Here is an 18247-nt window from a genome sequence, read left to right as displayed (position 1 = left end):
TCAAATATTTGTCTCTTCAAAGCAAAAAAAAAAAAAAAAAAAAAAAAAAGAATGAGACTCTGAGGTTCACAGAATGCTCTTTTCTTTTTCCCTAAAACACAGACATTGTCTGGTTAATGAATGCTGAATCAACTCTTATTTATCATGAGACAATTGCATTTATAACATATAACAACAGCCCATTGTCAATTTTAAAAAAAATGATAGTTTAAGGACAAGACAACCACCATGTCAAACGCTTTCCTCCTAGTTGCTTTACCTCAGTAAAAAGTTGTTGCCATAACACAATTCTCAATACAAGCTATACAAGGCTGTGCTTAAAATAAATTTTAACCCCTTCAGTAAACAATTCACCCAAAAAATATAGGTGTAAGATATGAATCAGAACAAACTGGCAACAATTAACCATGATAAGTGGTCCAAAACAGATCACAACATTTGCTCCTCAGTGTGACCCAGCACAGCTGCATCTACTAAAGACAAAAAACTGCAAGGCCTTTTGTTCTTCTTCACCGAGACACAGAAACAAAAGAAGCAGAACTGCTATGCCACCTTTTCTGTCTTTCAATTACAGTGTCATTTGTGATGACACTTTAATCACTTGGCTGCAATTTGCAGTACTATTAGTCAATCTGTAACACTCATCATTACAGTTCTGCATTCTTTATTTGTGAATTTCTGAAGAGTACCCTCAAAACGGACCTCATTCATCATAAGGAATGCATCTACACACTTAACAATAACGATATCCATCTATATAAGAGATAGCGGCTGAAAAGTTGTAAGGAAAATCAAATTCTGTGTACAGTATAATGTAATAAAATTGAGTTACATACCTAAGTACACTTCCAATAGCAAAACCTTGGATTAGAATGAAAATATTTTAGTCTAGTATTACCGTGTCTGCATACTAATCTGAAGTTCAGAACACATCGAGACATATTTGATGAAAAGGACAAACAAGAACCAAATTGCTTGCGAACAAATTCAAATTTCTTTCCATTTTATTAACAAACCAAGGAGCACAAGACAAGAAGCCACTGATGATTTCAAAGTAAGCTAAATTTGAATTCATTACAAAAGAATGTTTATAAGCAGCTGTGCAGCAGAAAACCTTATGCTGAACAGCAGAAAGAAATAAGATGGGACGTGGTGGGAGGTGGATTAGAACAGCAGTTGCTAATAAAGACACGTGCCGATAATTCACAAGAATGGGTTACTGCTTAGTTCTCAAAGTTCCTACAGTAAGTAGGGAGTTGATTATTATATTGGTATCACGAGCAACTATTGCTATTTCTTTTAAAAAAAAAGAACAGCAACAAGTGTGTAGAATATTGTTTACTGTTAATCAAAACATCCGAATTAGTTTTCACAATATTTTAAGCTACATTTAAGTATACAATAGTATCAATCACAAAAAACAAGTAGAACAATTAAACTACATAAGGCCTTAAAATTAGAAGCACAGTGTGTATTGTTGGAATTTTTTTTTTTTTTTTTTTACAAATAGGCTACATATAAATAAGTTTATTTTTCATAGTTTTATTCAAGCAAAATGCATTCGAGGGAAAGGCAACTTACAAAGTTTATTTTACTATGAGTTAATAGAAAAATGTCAACATTCTCTTCTTGCCTCTTCCTGCACCCCATTCAGGTGCAATTACTAAAATTTCCATACAGTACTCAAAGCAATAAGCTTTTACACTAAACATCCAAAAGTAAGCCTGGTCAGACAACTGCAAACTTCCAAATTGTTAATTACAAAGTTGGATAAACTTCCAGATTCTTTCTAATGAAATATTGCATCTCTACACAATGTGTAAAAACTACATTGTTCACAAAGCCTTCTAGGTTCTAAAAGCCTTACTGGTTTCAAGGTAGTACCTTAGGGGCCTCAGTATCAGGTGAATTATGTTTACTTTACAACAATGATAACTTGTGGCATTACTTTGGCAACATTAGGGTTGCTACAAAGATGACTGGGTAAATTTGTTTAACCTGGATGGTAAAGGACAACAGAAGAACAAAATAACTAAAGTAAAGCTAAGCACAAAAGATAAGAAAAATAAGGAAAGAGATCAATTTTGACACCCTCCCCCTATAACAGGGCATGGGTCATTTCCAGTGACTGTCTGTTTTTATTACATACATTAGTATTTGTTCAAATTTCACAGCTATTACATTTTTACAGAACAACTGCTCAGAAGTCTCTTCTTTAATTTACACCTGTGCAACAGAGTAAGTCACAGTACATTTTGAGATGTTTAAAAAATATTTATAAACTTGGTTTTGATATGCTAAAGCATTTGGCAACACTTTTACAGCATTTGATTTTATATAATTAAAATTTCATACAGTACTTGTGATTTTTTTTACATTTAAGAAGAAAAATCCCCACAAAGTAATATGAACTGCCAAGCTTGAATGCATGACCATATAATTCCAGTTCATATCATCACATTAAAACCTTCATTAATTATGTTGACAAATCATTACCTGTACATTTAATGAAGGCAACTAAGATGATTTGAAAACACAAACTTCAGGTTTTAAGTATTTATCAAGGTGTTTTGCAGTGAAATGAAAATGCATGTAAATATACAAAGAAAATTACAAGTTTACCAGTTCATGTGACACGAACTGTTTTAATCTTTCAAGGTACTGTCCATAGAGTTCCACATCATTATGGCCCGCTCCTTCTACCCACAGTGGTTCTACAGGTCTCTGGCAACGCTCAAATAACGCTAGGCCATGTGAAAAGTCAATTACTTCATCTTCAGTCCCATGGATTATTAACACAGGAGATGTTATTTTAGAAATTTTGTCAATGCTGTAAGAAAAAGATTATATCTATGAACATGGTGAGCTTTATTAAATCTTTTGAAGAACCACACTGTTAATTTCACTTTTTAATTACACACTGTAGCTGTTTAAATGTTGTCTAGATCAGTAGAAAATAAGATCTTATCAACACCCTGAAAGCCATTGCAGTAGCACATACAAAGCCACACAAAGGAAAAAAACTACTGGAAACTATTAGGATTGAATAACAGAACAATTCACCTGAAAGTAGTATTCATTATTTCAAATAAAAAAGTGCTTGTCACAAGTAGAATTTTAGCACTTCAAAGGACTTTCCTTCTCCACCCCCACCCCCACCCCCACCCCCCGCACATATGTTTAAACTTTTAAGTTAGAAGCTTAAAATACAAGTACTTTAAGACAAGTGTACCAGTCTGTAAAGGCCAATTAGTGGCATAGTTCTGAAATACATGACAGGAATTTTCTCCAGTTATGTAGTTATGCTCTCCTTAGTTTTTCACTTACAGAAACATATGTAAAAGACTGTTGACAGCTACCCAGATTAACAATTCACTGGACTAGAACTGCTTGTTAGAATTAGTGATATTAGGGGTTACATATAGGAAAACTTATCAATTCTTTAACAAATACTCACTGAAATGCTTAGAGATATGAAAAACCTAGAAGGCTTACAAAGTTCTGTAAACTCTTCCAACCCCCATTGTTGTTATTCATCCTGAATAACTTTTCTATAACTGCTTTTTAAACCTTCCAAAGAAATTACAAATAATTTGCCCTATTGCTCAGTTTCCTAATCTAAAATCTTTGTAATAGAGAAATGCATGCAGAATAAAAAAATCCTACAACTTACTTTGGGAATGCATCAAAGCAATAAGTCTTCTTTGTATCAGGAAAAGCCACTCGCATTCCTGAGGTCAGTGGAGAATGAAGAATTACAGCAGCACTTTCATATCTAGCAGCAAGATCCACAGATGGTACTGTTCCTATACTCTGCCCATATATAATCACATTTTCAGGGCGGATTCCGTACCTAGAAAATTAAAAATGTTAACCAAAGTGACATATAAAGTGAAAAAGACAAAACTAAAAAACAAGGCAACTTCCCCCACCCCTATTTCTGAAAATGAAAATTTCCTGAAATGAACTATGAAACAGGAGCTGGCAGGAGAGCAAGCAGGTATATTCTAAAACATTCCTGACTTAAAGGGACAATTATTTATTCTGTATGCTGAGTAATTATTTTTTTTGCCTTATGATGAATGATACTGAATGGGTTTGTTTTTTTTTTTAAATATGGATTTGTGAATGTATTTGTAACTTCTATACTAGTTGAAAGACTTAACTGGTAACTCTAGTGGAACTACAACAGAAAACCAATTACACCCTTGCTAGCTTTAGGGTTATCATCTAGTGAAGCATAGTCAAATCTGCGAAAACTTGGTCGGCTTTATTCTTCTGATAAATAATAAAAACTGCAAGACACTAACATTGCTCAGCAATTTAGCAGGACCTAAAGTGTGCTCATACAGACAGTGGTCAGAATATTATGCATTCTATGCAATATATGGGATGCCTTTTATCACAGTTGATTTGACATGCAAGCTAGCAAAAGCTAGCCAAACTAACCCACAATTATGACGGTCCAATAAGCACTACAAAATTAAAGTCAAAGCCTCCCTCCTAGTAAGATAAAAACACTTTTTCTATAATTAAATGAGATAATAAAAAATCATGAAACAGCTACCTAACACTTATACAATTCAGATCTAATATATTTTGCTGCATTAGTGGATCAGCTGGTTCCCAAGTGACACTGGAAAAACCTCTAAGGAGAATGTTATGCTGGCAAGAAGAGTGCCCACAGTAGAAGTGGGCTGCTGACACATTGATCTATACTTTACTCTTAGAACAGGTTAAGATTGCAAAAGCATGAGCTTAGTGTTTCCCAAACGAGTGTAATAGTAAAAGGACTGACAACCGTTTTCAGCTGAAATGAAAGAAAGTGCAACCATTGCCTCTTCTAAATTAAATGCATGTATCTTTCCTGTCAAAGCTGAATTACACTACCCATACCCACACAGGGGTTCTTAAATCAGTATATTTCACATACCTCCACTAAAGCCAGGGAAACAGAGGTAATGAAAATTTGCCCAGTATCTAAATAACTCTATGGTAACTGTATAGGTCATCAAGCACTAAAATCAGTAAAGTCTAAAAGCCTAAAAATCAAGAACATTAAGAAAAAAGATATTTCACGTCTAGCAAGACATTCAAATTATTAACCAACAAAACCCCAAAATCCACAAGTACTCTTTCAATAAGCCAGAAACATGTTGTGTGCTACATCAGTATTTATTTAAAAATAATTAAATCTAGGAAGACTAAGAAGAACAACATCACATTTAAGTATCACTAAAATGAAAGCACCCCTAGTAGAACTCAGTAAGGGCTGCAATAAGCTTTCTAAATTGGGGCTAAAATCCATTGTCCACAGCTAACACTGTGGATTTAACTATTCAACTATTTATTGGAATTGTGTTCTTATAGAGTTAAACATAAAAGCCATAAAAGTATTAGCACAGATAAATTCCATGAATGCATCTGGCATTCCAAAACACGAAGACTCAATCATCAGCTTGGCAAGCCCTCGGCGCCACAACAGTTCCCAGAGAATTAGAAAAAAAAATTAAAATCAAACATTCTGATCAACAAAGATTTTCTCACCACTCCAAGACACGAAAATACAACAGATTAAAGCTTTGAAGCCAAAACAGGTGTAAGGTCTTCGCTATTTCTGTATCTCTTCTGAAACACCCAAGAACAGCCTAGCACCTATCACTTCCCACTTGGTTTCCCAATTCAAAATAATTTAAATCACATTTGCCCATTCTGGAAGTACTGTATGGTCTTCTATCCTTTTCACATAATCTGAACAAAATTCACATTAATACCTGTCACTTTGCATCATTAGTATGCGCCATGGAGTTTATGCAGGATGTTATGACATAACATAGTTCTTAAATAAAAAAATTGTAAACCAACACACTCACTTCCTCAGGCACTAAGTTTTACAAGATGCATACACTGAACAGGAATTTAAAGCAAAACTTGGAAGTATATGTTTAAGCATATATTCTCCGCTTTGTCATTATTAATCTTCCTCTTTTTGGTTCCAAATCCTTCAGCATAAAGACAGTTAAATCTTAGTTATGAAAGCTAATACTAAAAAAATAAAAGGCATTTAATACATCTAGACTAACAGTCTAGTCAAAAAGATTAACTTCACAGCACCCACCAGATACTGTTTGTTTTGCAGTGCGGAAACTGGAATGCTGAGGTCAAGCACCAGAAATGATCGTTTAAGGTAGTCAGGCCTTTGACTAATCTTGCCTGGAGAAAACCAAACCAAGAATAGTGGAAACCACAGAAGAACACCTGCTGTGCCTGTCTCCAGTCTTCACCTTGAACAGGCTTTTGACAAGTTGGGGAAAAAGCAAGAGCCCAACTGTCCCTCAGTTTCTCTCCCTCAAAAGTATCACTTTCCAATCTAAAAATGGAAACAATCTTGAAAAGATGACTGTTGGTAAGTTTCCTAGTCATAACATTGGTCTGCTCCTCCTTTTGACAATAATGGAAACTCCAGATAATTCCAAGAAGTTTGGTAGAAAATTATTGGTTCTCTACACATCTAGTGTCTCAGATGAGGAAGTGTCAGATTGATAGAAAAAGTGGCAGTAACATTGTTCTCTTAATTAGTGGGTTAGAATTGCAGGCCACCCTGATCGAGGGGAGTGTGACAGTCATATGCTCCAAGTAGCTGTTCTGGTGACAAGAGCTCAAAGATATGCTGTAAAAATTGTTGGCATCTTTGAAAGCTCATTATGTTGCTCATGGGGTAATGTAAACACTATTGTCCACTTAAGTAATTTAGATAATTTGTGTTAGAATACACAAGCCTTCAGTTTGTTTTCTGTGGTAATTGTAGGGCCAGGAAAGCAACTGCATGCCACTGGTGGGTTAAAGTAAGGGGCCACCATCAGACCACCACCCAGAATCAGGGCCCAAGGTAACACAGGGCAGCTAATGAAGCCAAGTGTCCTCTTCTGAGAGTCTATGTACGCTGATCAGATATTGATGTTTTTTCCTAAAAGAGGCAACCCTCTTTTCAGCTTCTGTCAGGAAAAGAACAACTGCTAAACACCAATGAAATATTCTTTTTTCTGCCTTTGTGATGAACTTCTCAATGAGTTGTAGCAGAAACTCTTTCACCATTTCCTTTATATTTCTGTCTCTGTAACAAGTGACCTTTTCTGCACTTTAGTAAACGCTTATCATAGTGGCTATCCACCTCCTTTCCATCCCTTCTTCCTCATTTTTTTCTCTTCACAGAATCATAGAACAGTTTGGGTTAGAAGATGCTAGTTCAGTCCCCCTCCACAGGCAGGGACATCTTTCACTAAATCAGGCTACCCAAAGCCCCATATATACATATGCTACCACTTGGATATACATAACGTATCACTTATATCCTATATTTATCCTATTCTGTACTTTCATTTGATTACATTACCATGATGTGCAACATGCAAAGTACAAAATGCATGCCTGGCTGTAACAAGTGTTGGTTTGTTTTTTTAATAAATAACAAATTCAAGTTACCTTTAATAACCAAATACCAGCCTAAGTTCCCATACTACACTTTCAGGCTCTTAAAGTAGCTGCCATCTTGCTCTTAATACATCTAAGGGAGACAGAATGCCATTTATATGTTTACTTCCCAACTACCGCTGTTAATCTAGAAGACTTGCTCACTTTACAATTATAAAATAAAGTATCAGTAATAATCTTAGAAGTGTATATTTTGCATAGTACCTCTCAAGCTCAGACTAATTAAGAGGCACAACAGAGGCTCTAGAGAGGCTATTGTTCATGAAGTTTATTGCAACACATGTATTTAACAAACTGACAGCAGTGCTTCGGGCACAAGGACCAAGGGGCAGCATCCCAAGGGGATTTTCAATGTACATTTCAGAACCTCTTGTCATCAGGCACATAACACAAAATTACAGCTGTAAATTGCAGAACATGAAGGGAACAAACGTTCTCCACACCTTTAACGATGAACATTCCAGGCCATGAATGAATTTCATGAGTGTACAGCTCTTCCTCAACTCAGATGCACACTCTCCTCCTTGTGTATACAAATTTAACACTGCTAGTAGAAAAAGGGAACTATGTTCTATAGGAGGCAAGCCCATTGACCATGCATGTAGGAACTGACAAACTGCACCTCCTCTGTCTCCCTCATGATGGTGTGACCATTTCTAAAGATTACACTGGTACTGGTGCACTTGTTTTATGGGCAAGATTTCTCTTTATGACAAATTGAGCTACTTTCCCCTATCAATAAAAGCTCAATTCGTCTCCAAATATTCAAAGTTATGGCATCTCATCTTCCACATCTTCTAGCAACATCCCCCCGCATGTCTGAATGAAAAAAAAAAAAATTTACTTGTGAATTCTGAACAAAAAAACCCCATTTCAGCCAACATCAAAATATATTTGGTATTAGTGCTATATTTGGCTGTTACAATTATGCATGTTCTGTCCATTTTAACATGTAAGCCTGAGTTTTACCCTTTAATCTTTCAATTATTATACAGTACATGATAAGCAACAATGAAAAGGCTGTTTGACTTCTTAAAATAAATCTGGTTATGAGGCAACTCCAGCAAGTCTGAGGTTTCCGAAAGTGCCACTTCCCTTGTAATTGCCTGGGGCTGGTTAAACCTTTCCACCTTTGCTAGGGTGTCACCAAAGGCCTTAAGAGACCAGGGCAGCAGAAAACAGGCGTAGCCCTAAATGAGTCCTGGCATTTCAACACCTTGTAGCTATGACAGTCAGAAAAAGAATGTCCTCACTCGCAGCTTTCATACAGGCCCATGCATATGAATATGCAATAACATGCAACTTTCCCAAACATGATGACAGTGAATCACCTTGCATTCTTCCACTCTCAGCATCCACATGGATAGCTACTGCTTCCTATTAAAATATTCAAACCAAGTCAAGAATAGGGAAGCAATTCAAAATCTTAATCTGCTGTTTACCTCTTCTGATCTGCTGCCAAACTAGGTTTCTGTTTTCATTTAAATGAATTATAGTTTTCACCCACCCTTAAACCAATCACTTTTAAGAAAGTAGTGTTGGACCAATCTCAACCATCATCCTCAATACTACTACCAGACTGTTTCACCCTAGGTGTCCAGTCCCCGCTGGACAATTTTGCCAATTTGCAGCTGATCATCCGAACTGCACTTCCTTGACATAAAACTTAACACACTAGCACACCTCCACCACAAGCAGTTATGTTGACTGTTGAATGAAGTTCACATCAGCATTTCAATTACCTCAGAAAGACCTTTTAATGCTGGGCTCTATGATCTAAATTCTCAGAACAGGGAATGCAGTGGGCAGCTATGATCAACCTTCAATTGAGGTAATTCTCCATTCTACAACCTGAGAATCGCAGTTCAAACATCTAGGATCCCTTTCTTCTCTTATCACATCAGCACAAATTTCAAGTTAGAGCTATACTTATACCCACCCTGAAAAGAATCTGCTGAATTTGTTTTTGCAGAACAGTTACATTATAAAGCGTTAAAGACTGCCAGTGTAACAGTGACAGAACAAGCTATGCTAGAAAAGTAAATCAATGCTGCAGCAAATGCTCAAAGGCTCAATTCTGATCCAGATATTCATCAAGTATTTAAACACAGCAGAGCACTGTCTCAGGCCTCAAGAGAATATCTTGGAGTGGTAAACAAATTGTGTGAGCCAGTATATCCCGTGTCATGTACTGAACTTCTCCCTGCTACATTCAGCATTCACATGCAAGGATAAGATCAGGCCTGCCAGTTGGGAAGCTGTTAAAAGGACCACAATCACTTCTAGGCAACAGAAAAAGTTCAGTTTACGTTTGTGAAATAGAGAAGTTGGGCAGTTCATTCCAAGCTGTACATACTCTACTGAATTACGTATTTCTAAAGGAGGTTTTGATACAAAAAATAAATGCGGACATCAAATGGGACTGAGGTGAGGTCATTCCTGAATGGAACAGAGAAAAATAGATGGAGTAGGTACCTCAGAAATTCCCCCACAATGTCTTTTCAGCAAATATCCCATGTTCAAATGGGATATTATAAAAACAATCTTAGTTTGATTAGGGAAGGTACACTATGCATTGTTCAGGAACGGAGGTGAGAATTCAAGTTGCAATCACATTTCCTTTTACGTTTTCAATCAGGAATTTGTCAGGGGGAGGAAGAGACAATAGTTACAAACTAGTTCATAAAACAGAGCCTGTAAACTGACATAAACAAACAATTAAGTTCCAATCTAGTTATCTTCTATTTTCTGGTACATTTAAATAATTCAGACTGTCTTCAACATTGGTCACAAAATATACTATGGTTTTGGTCACTATTACTGGGTATTTCAACAAGTGGCTATCTTCCAGATTACCTATCAACTACAAACCACAGTCACCAGTGCACCTGTTACAGCTCTTGGTTTACAGAACAGATGTCTAGTTATATGTCAACTTTTTGCTGTAATCAAAGGAAAGGCCAAAACTTAATCTAACAATACAGTACACGTTTCTGATTATATGAGGCTGAATATCTGTCCCCTGTGGCTGTAGGAGGTTTGTGATAGATGTTCCCCCTACTTCAATATGTAAATAAAATACACTTCTTTAAAATGAAGTATTACACTTTGGTTACAATGTAAAAGAAATGCAAGACAATATGTGTATTTAAACGCTGAAAAGAGACAACCCAAAGCAAAAGGAAAATAGTTAATATTACATGGATCGAGTTCTAAATTCACTGCAACAACTACCAGGCTCCAGGTTGTAAAGAGTCTTCACATATGTCCGTACACTAAGTCATATTCTTGATAGTCTATGATTAAACAGTATGTTCAAGTTGCAATAGCTGAACCGTAACATGCTACTCTGTATTAAATACAGGTTTCCACAGCTTTTTGAGGCAAAATACACAATAGGATGAGAAGGTTTTTGGTGAACATTTTTTCTTATGACTGCATAGTGTTTTAAAATCTTTTTGTAATTTGAGTACCTGTAACACAAGCAGAATGTTACTTTAAATGGAACAATCCACAGTGAAAAAAACTCAAATTTAAGAGGGTACTCAGTGCTGCACTTATTTGGCACCTGTAATTCTTACACATACCAGAGAACACCTTCAGAGTCTTCATCTTATGGTATTATCTCTCTAAAACCAGAGGCTTAGAATACAGAAATTGCTGCAAGAACATCCCTCCCATTTGCATTTTTTTCCTTGTCCTTAATCTATTTGACCTAACACCACTGATGTAAACTCTCATTTTTTTTTCGTTCCCGCTATAATGTAGTTTCACAGAGGAATTACAACCTCTGCCATAGGTAATATTTTGCTGAGATAAGAAAATATTTGTTTTATGTAGAAAGCTATTTCTGGAAAAGCTGTAGGTGCTACTTCAAATTCTGAAAGAGAAATGTTCTCTTATGACAGCTTTTCTACTGCCTGTCCCTACAAAAAAGAGTAGCTGAAGGAACTATCTGAAAAACCAATCTGCATTTTCGCTCACCCACATCACACCAGTGGCTCAGTTACTGGGGAACTGACTCTTTATGTTTTTTCTATCTTCTGAGATTTCCAACTGAGAATATCCCAAACTTTGACAATAAGAATTACCTTCTAATCATTCAAGGCTGAAAGATACCTTATTAAATTTAATCCCATTTCAATTTTTCTAGTATTTCAGTACTATATACTGATCCTGCTCAATACTGACAATGCCTTCATCTTTGCTCACTCAGCTTGGATGTGATCCCATCAATCCTAAAACACAGCATTTCTGTTCAAACCACCAATGCAGATTAAGTACAACAACTTGAGATAAAAGTTGTGAGATAAAACCACGCTGTTAGATAAAAATGGCAACTAATGTCTTACCTCGTCCTAAGAGCCACCCAAGCAGCATCAATGTCAGCATACAGATTCTTCTCTGTTGGCTTCCCAGAACTTGCACCATATCCAGAATAATCATATGAGAATATGTTGCAATTAATCCGTGAACCCAGTCCTATGTAAAAGCTGCTCATCTGACCTAGGTCAACAGCATTTCCATGTGAGAAGAGCAAAGTATACTTGGCGTTAGGTGAGCAACGCACAAACATACAGGCAATCCTGTTACCTTTACTTGTTCTAGTCATGAAGCACTCAATGGCATCTTTTTCTCTAGAAGAATACTGCCAGTCTGCTCTCTCTGAGAGATGTAAAGTCCAGCGACTACCACTCTCATCACACATCAGTGTATATGTGGGATCAGGAGGTAAGAATGCCAGTTTGGATGCAATTTTCCCCGGGCACGGCGGACAACAGAAGAGGCAACACAGTTCACTAAAGGAAAGATTATTCATCTTCTAGTCTGAAACAGGAAGAGAGAATGGTATCAGTTTTTAGTTAAATCCTATATACAAAAAGAAAAATAATGGGAAATGTAAACAATCACTAGAAAACAATATATCATCTTTGTGGAAACATTTAACAAAACATATTCAAATGTATATGTAAACTTCTAGATTTTATTTTATTTTATATTAGCAGCTACTTTAGAATAAGCATATTATTAAAGAAAAGTGATAACTTGAAAGCCCTGCCAGATACTAAAAGTAAAATGTGATTACCCAGGTAAAGAACAAGTATGAGCTTGTGAGTTTCTTTGGAGGAAGTGAAGTCCCTCATCTTTAGCCATTAAGAGAAGTGTTCATCCCATTGACAAATACATATATTATAAAGACCAACTAAAATAAGTCACAGTGTTTGCAGGATACTAAGGCTATGCAGATCTCCGCAACCAAAAATCACTAGTGTTTCCTAAATTTAGAGAATATGTATTACAATCATGAGTTATGGCTCCAGCAAGCAGTATCCACATTATGAAAGGTGCAGGAAGGGCAAAACTTGGAAGTCAAAACCAAGATGTTTCTGCTGGCTTAGCAAACACTATAGAACTTCAATACACTAAAAATGCAGTCAAACTCTCCCTTGCTCCATATCCTGAGTGATATACATGTTTCCAAACCCTTCAAAGAAACGATTAACAAAAGTTTCCTGTATTGCACATTGAAATTCAAATTGTATTAATGATATGACTATTTTTATTCTGTGCTTGAACAAAAGTATCCCAAACCATATGCTGTATTACAGACAGCCAGCAAAACAATACACTACACACTACCAGTTCAGAGCTTTAGGTAACAGAATGGAAGGAAAAAAGTAAACACACATACACCTACAGCAAGCTAGGTAAAGGCACAACTGCCATGAAAAGCAGACACTGTGTCCTCTTAATTTACAGGCAGGAGAAGGGGGAAAAAAATCCTTTCTTATGACAATACTTTTTCTCAGAGGTAAGAAGAGTGATGAAATCTGCACAGATCTATGCTGGAAACCAGAATGCCTAAGATAAACATTTATAGTGCTTTCCTTGTGTTAAGGCCTCTGACATTACACCTTCCCCTAAACAATTTTTCCATCCCTATCTGTCTATGGGTCTCAGGATCAGTTCCTGCCAGGTCATTGTGAACAGAACCACTCTTACAGCTTCATGTACCAGCTTTGACTGCTACGTCCAGATTTACAAGTAGGAACAAAAGCTAATTTCTGATGTCCACAGTCCCATGGTGTTTCAGAAATACTTGGGTAATATAGCAATAAAACCCTAACTTAACACTTGGTGAATCCTAGGGCCTATTTCAAAATTTATTGTCTATCTTACATACATGCATAGTTTTCAAGCCTATATAAACTTCTCTTTAGAAAAGCTTCCAAGACACTGCTTAAATATATCTCACAGAACAACTATCCATACTTTGGATGTGTGAACGGTCTCTTCCATGTGGCAGGGTATGAACACATGCTGTATACAACATTACAGAGAGTATACTTGTGGAATAGTAAACACAGGCTCAGCAAAACACTTGGGTAAACAGCATGAGCGTTCTTGGCCTACTACTGGCCTACTACTCCTCTTTGCAGGGCACAAACACCCAGTTTTTTGCCAAGGCTGGCAGAGCCAAGTGTTTTCACCCAGAGCTTCTAGTTTTCTTCAAAACAGAGGGAAACCACAAACTCTTGGATATGTGTGACCAACATTACTAATTGCGAGGAGATGGCAGGAAGGGAGTACTAATCACCTCCCATGAAAAGGCAGACTGCCTTTCAAGTGAAGATCCTGAATAAGTGACCATATTTCTGCCAGCTAAAGAGACAACTGCATCATGTATTTTATGTAATCAACACAAGGGGTCACTCAAATTTGGAACAGGACCTTTTCCCTGCAAGGTGAGATATCTAGACATTAAGTTTAATTTTAACCTGCAAGTCAGGACAAGAAGTGTAGGAGGTGTAAGGAAGAGGTCTAGGGACTGGCAAAAGGCTTAGGCTGTCTTATGCACAGGAAAAGCAATGTTTTCTTCCCTCTTTACTCCTCTTACAGCTGTGAGTACCAAAGGAGCCACTTGTTTCACCTCTACTAATAAAGTTCACATTCACAGTCCAGAGAAACTGCTATGACACCTCAACAGGCTTTTCCTGTAAAAAATGCTTATGATCCACACTTCTATTTCTATAAGAAAGTATTAAACAGATCCATTCCAAATAAGTTTTCTCACCTTTTCAAAAAAGTTGGAGGCCAAGTCTAGATACTACAATTTATTCTACGCCAGTGGAGGGGGGTGGGCAAGCAAAATATGTGGAAAATTTAGCAGTACCTCTACAAATGAGGTATAAATAGCCTATCCTGCCCAGAAGCAGCAGAGAGTGCTCTATATTCCCGCATACAACAGCTACAGAATTTCTTTCTTACTTCACAACCCACTTGTTAGAAAAAAATAAAATAGGAATTTACATTATTTATAATAATAAACAGCCCAGCAACACTACAAATATGATCTCACTCAAAGTATTTGTTATTTGTCGAAATCCTTTCAGAAAACTGAAAGCTGGTCTGTTCAATCCACAGATAGGACAGTACCGCAGTAACCACAGTTAATCAGATGAGGTGGTACTGTGCCCCAAGATAGCTTAAATGTGCTAAAAATGGGCTGCTGTCAAAAACAGGAATTTACTTACGCTGAAGACCACCGTTAAACTATTACTTCTCCCCTATACTAGACTGTAACGTAGACTTTATATAACGCCCATTTAATCAAATGGAAATTCTTGTCTACTGAAACTACAGAATTTTCTCAGTCTAAATCATGGCTACCAATGACTATTTTCTTTAAAATAAATACTTGTTCCTTTCTTCACTGAGAACACCCAAGAAAAATAGCAGATCCCTAGCATCACTAACTGAACAAATGTGACACAAAAAAACATCTACTGAACTTCCTCAGGAGGATACCTTCACCTACATGTAAACAATGTTTCCATTGTACTAGAACTGGTTTGTCATTCATTGTATTCACGAGTGTGTTATTAACCTCAGGATCTGGAATGGAACCAGGATATGAGAGAGTCCCCTGGGTGTATAGAGTAATTCTGCTATCACTGTTTAAAAGTTCAACTGAATCAGCATTTCAGGCTAGTAGTTATTCACCACATGTCACAATTTAATTTCAACTTAAACGGGCATTATTTTTCCTCAAAAAGTATACTGCTCATATGCTTCAACAAGAGATTAAATTTAATGTTTCCCCTCACCCCCAAAAGTATTTTTTCAAATGTTCTTAATGTGAGAAAACATGTAATGTGATTTCCTAATGATTCATCCAACCAGAAATCACCGGGATAAAAATTAAAAGAAAAGTAACAAAATCCTCTTAATTTAGCATCACCCAGCCTTGGTAAAAGTTTTCAAGACAATCTTCAAAGACCAATTATTTTGCCAAGACTAAAATATATATTCGAAAGTGAACAGGGCATCACAAGTGAAGTTGCATGAAAAATCACTCTACCAACAAAATGTATGCTTTATCTGGACTCTTACTGGAACTGGGACAAAGCAAATGCTGATCACAAATTACCTTAAGCACACAGTTTCACAAATACATACTAATAAACTTAATGGGACTCATTTGCCTAAGATATGTTGTGAATACCTAAGTTATAGACCAACACCTCTGAGTAGATACGATGAAAATCTCTATGCTCCTTATAGCAGCACAGTCAGACACAGAGAGGAACACATCCCAATAACAAAGCTATTTCACCTTCAACTTGTCATTTCAGTACTAACAAAGAAGCCAGTGCTGCTCTGCAAACACAACAATTTTACCCAACGAGGGTAAAATTACTAACAACAGAAAGATTATTATAATGAGAACCACAGACATCCTTTAAAATAATACTGCATTTTTCATGTAAATCAAGCAGTAAAATTCTGTGGAAGAAACTGTGGAAAAGTGATAAACTTCTACTATTGCATTAAGAAATAAAACAGAACCAAGTGGCATCACCCACACCTCTGGGACGGTTTTTAAAAGGAAGATGAGGCCATTTCATCAAATTTAGCTCTTTAACTCTCTTATGAATAAAAAAGTAAGACAGAAAATAACAAATGTAAAACTGTCCACAGGCAGTAATTTCAATCCATTCTGCAGCAGCAAACCTTTTCATTAAGGGTGACAGAAGAGAGGGATAAAGGTCATCTAGTCTGAAAGAACACCTCAAATATTTATCTTGTGATTCCTAGGATAACACAAATGTAGTTCTTTGACATAAGTAATTATTCCTGTCCTCCTCCCTCTACAAATCATAACAAGAGAGTGGCTCCTATTATTCATATCTTTGAGTACTTTACTAAGCATTAGCCCCCAAAGCCCAACCATTGTAAAGACTTATCTAGAAGTCTTATATTTACATTAGATGCTAATTATTCTAATTGTACATTTAAATTAAATTACCTATTTCATAGGAGCTATTCACAAGAACAAAGTCAAACTTGTAAATACAGCTGCTGTTTGTAAATTTTGGTGGCGTTCTAACTGTAACAAGCAAAATATTCAAATTGTAGGGATTTTTTTGGTCGTTTGTTGTTTGGGTGTTTGTTTTCCTTTTTAAATCATCATTTTTCATTATATACTGCTCAAATAAGACACTCTAACGCCGCTTCCCTCATTTCATTGAGCACAATGCAACCAAAACTTGACTTCAAGCCCCTGCTGAAGCACCCCTATTTTATTTCAACATCTTCATTATATTAAAAATTGAACAGAAAGGTATGAAAATGCTCCAACTATTTCGACAGTTAAAGCAACAAAGTATTTAGGGAAAAAAAAACCCAGTCTGTCTGATTAACTATAACAGAAAATAATTAAACTAACAGAATTTTTAAGAAAGAATACACACTAAGTCCGAAAAAGAACACAGAGGAAGTCTACTCAGTAATGACAAAGCCATACTAAGAAATACCACGAAGTAACTGTCTCAGGTAGCTTTTAAAGAGCAAAACAACACAAAATCAGAGAAGCTTCACAGGACATAAACTTCATTTGGCTTAGTTCGATTTTAAAGAAATAAACAGTTTTACTATCCGCCCTAATTCTAGCAAAACCACAAAGCTTTAATCGTATTTAGAGACATTCTGCTGCTGCCGGTTATACCTCAAGCCCTAAAGGCATAGTCGAAGGAAGAAAGGTAATAAGTGAAAAACTTAACCGCTTCTCGTCACCTACAGACCAAACCAACCCCTAGAGATCCCAGACAGGCACCTGTGGGATTAAGATGGATTACACGATCTTTTGTGCGCGCCCGGGCACAAAACATCGCTTCACTGCGCCCGTCCCACAGACGACAACAAGAAGCGACGCTTCTAAAACCGGTCCCGTCTTCAGAGGGCAACATTTCGGTTTCTACAGTGGCGGATTCTCCTAGCTACCTTCTGGTTAAAAAAAACAAACAAACCAACCCAACCTATAATTTCCTAAACGAACAACAGCCGAAAGCAACCCCGAGGCCACGACCCTCGCACCATCCCCCGAAACTCGCGAGAGCTACGGAGGCCCCTTTCGGGTGCCCGCAGTCTCCAAAGGGGCTCGGCAGAACCCACCCGCGGAGCCACCGGGGCCTCACAAGCGCTTCCAAAGCCATCGCTTCCTCGAACAAAGGCGGCCGGGGCGACACCACCGTTTCCCTCCCCACTTCCCCCAGGGGAGAAGGAGGGTCAGCAGCGCCCGTACCTGCAGGGGCGACGGTGCCGGTTCGTGCTGAGTAACGGCGCAGCGCGTCCCGCCTGGTCCCGCAGCCCCGCAGCCCCCCGAGCGCCGCGCGGCCCAGGACAGCGGCGGCAGCAGCAGCAGCAGGAGCCGGAGCTGCAGCTTCAGCGCCACCCGTCCCGTCCCGCCCCGCCC

General features: G+C 37.4%; 1 protein-coding gene across 2 annotated transcripts; it reads right to left on the bottom strand.

Moving 5' to 3' along the window:
• Positions 1-1013: 1013 nt before the first annotated feature.
• On the bottom strand, positions 1014-18235 carry ABHD17B (abhydrolase domain containing 17B, depalmitoylase). Of its 2 annotated transcripts, XM_054053803.1 has the most exons (5): positions 18077-18235; positions 12085-12318; positions 11844-11997; positions 3674-3853; positions 1014-2830 (listed from the first exon to the last, which is right to left on the bottom strand). In XM_054053803.1, the coding sequence occupies exons 2-5, from the start codon at positions 12308-12310 to the stop codon at positions 2611-2613; spliced, it is 780 nt and encodes a 259-aa protein (XP_053909778.1). In that variant the 5' UTR covers positions 12311-12318; positions 18077-18235; the 3' UTR covers positions 1014-2610. The 2 variants fall into 2 exon arrangements, with proteins under 2 accessions (XP_053909778.1, XP_053909777.1); XM_054053802.1 differs by having other exon boundaries at positions 11844-12318.
• Positions 18236-18247: the final 12 nt, after the last annotated feature.

Source organism: Cuculus canorus, chromosome Z (genome assembly GCF_017976375.1).
Source record: "Cuculus canorus isolate bCucCan1 chromosome Z, bCucCan1.pri, whole genome shotgun sequence".
In the NCBI taxonomy this organism is placed as follows: Eukaryota; Metazoa; Chordata; class Aves; order Cuculiformes; family Cuculidae; genus Cuculus; species Cuculus canorus.
Note: the sequence above shows the minus strand (reverse complement) of the source record. Positions and strands in the feature narration are given on the sequence as shown.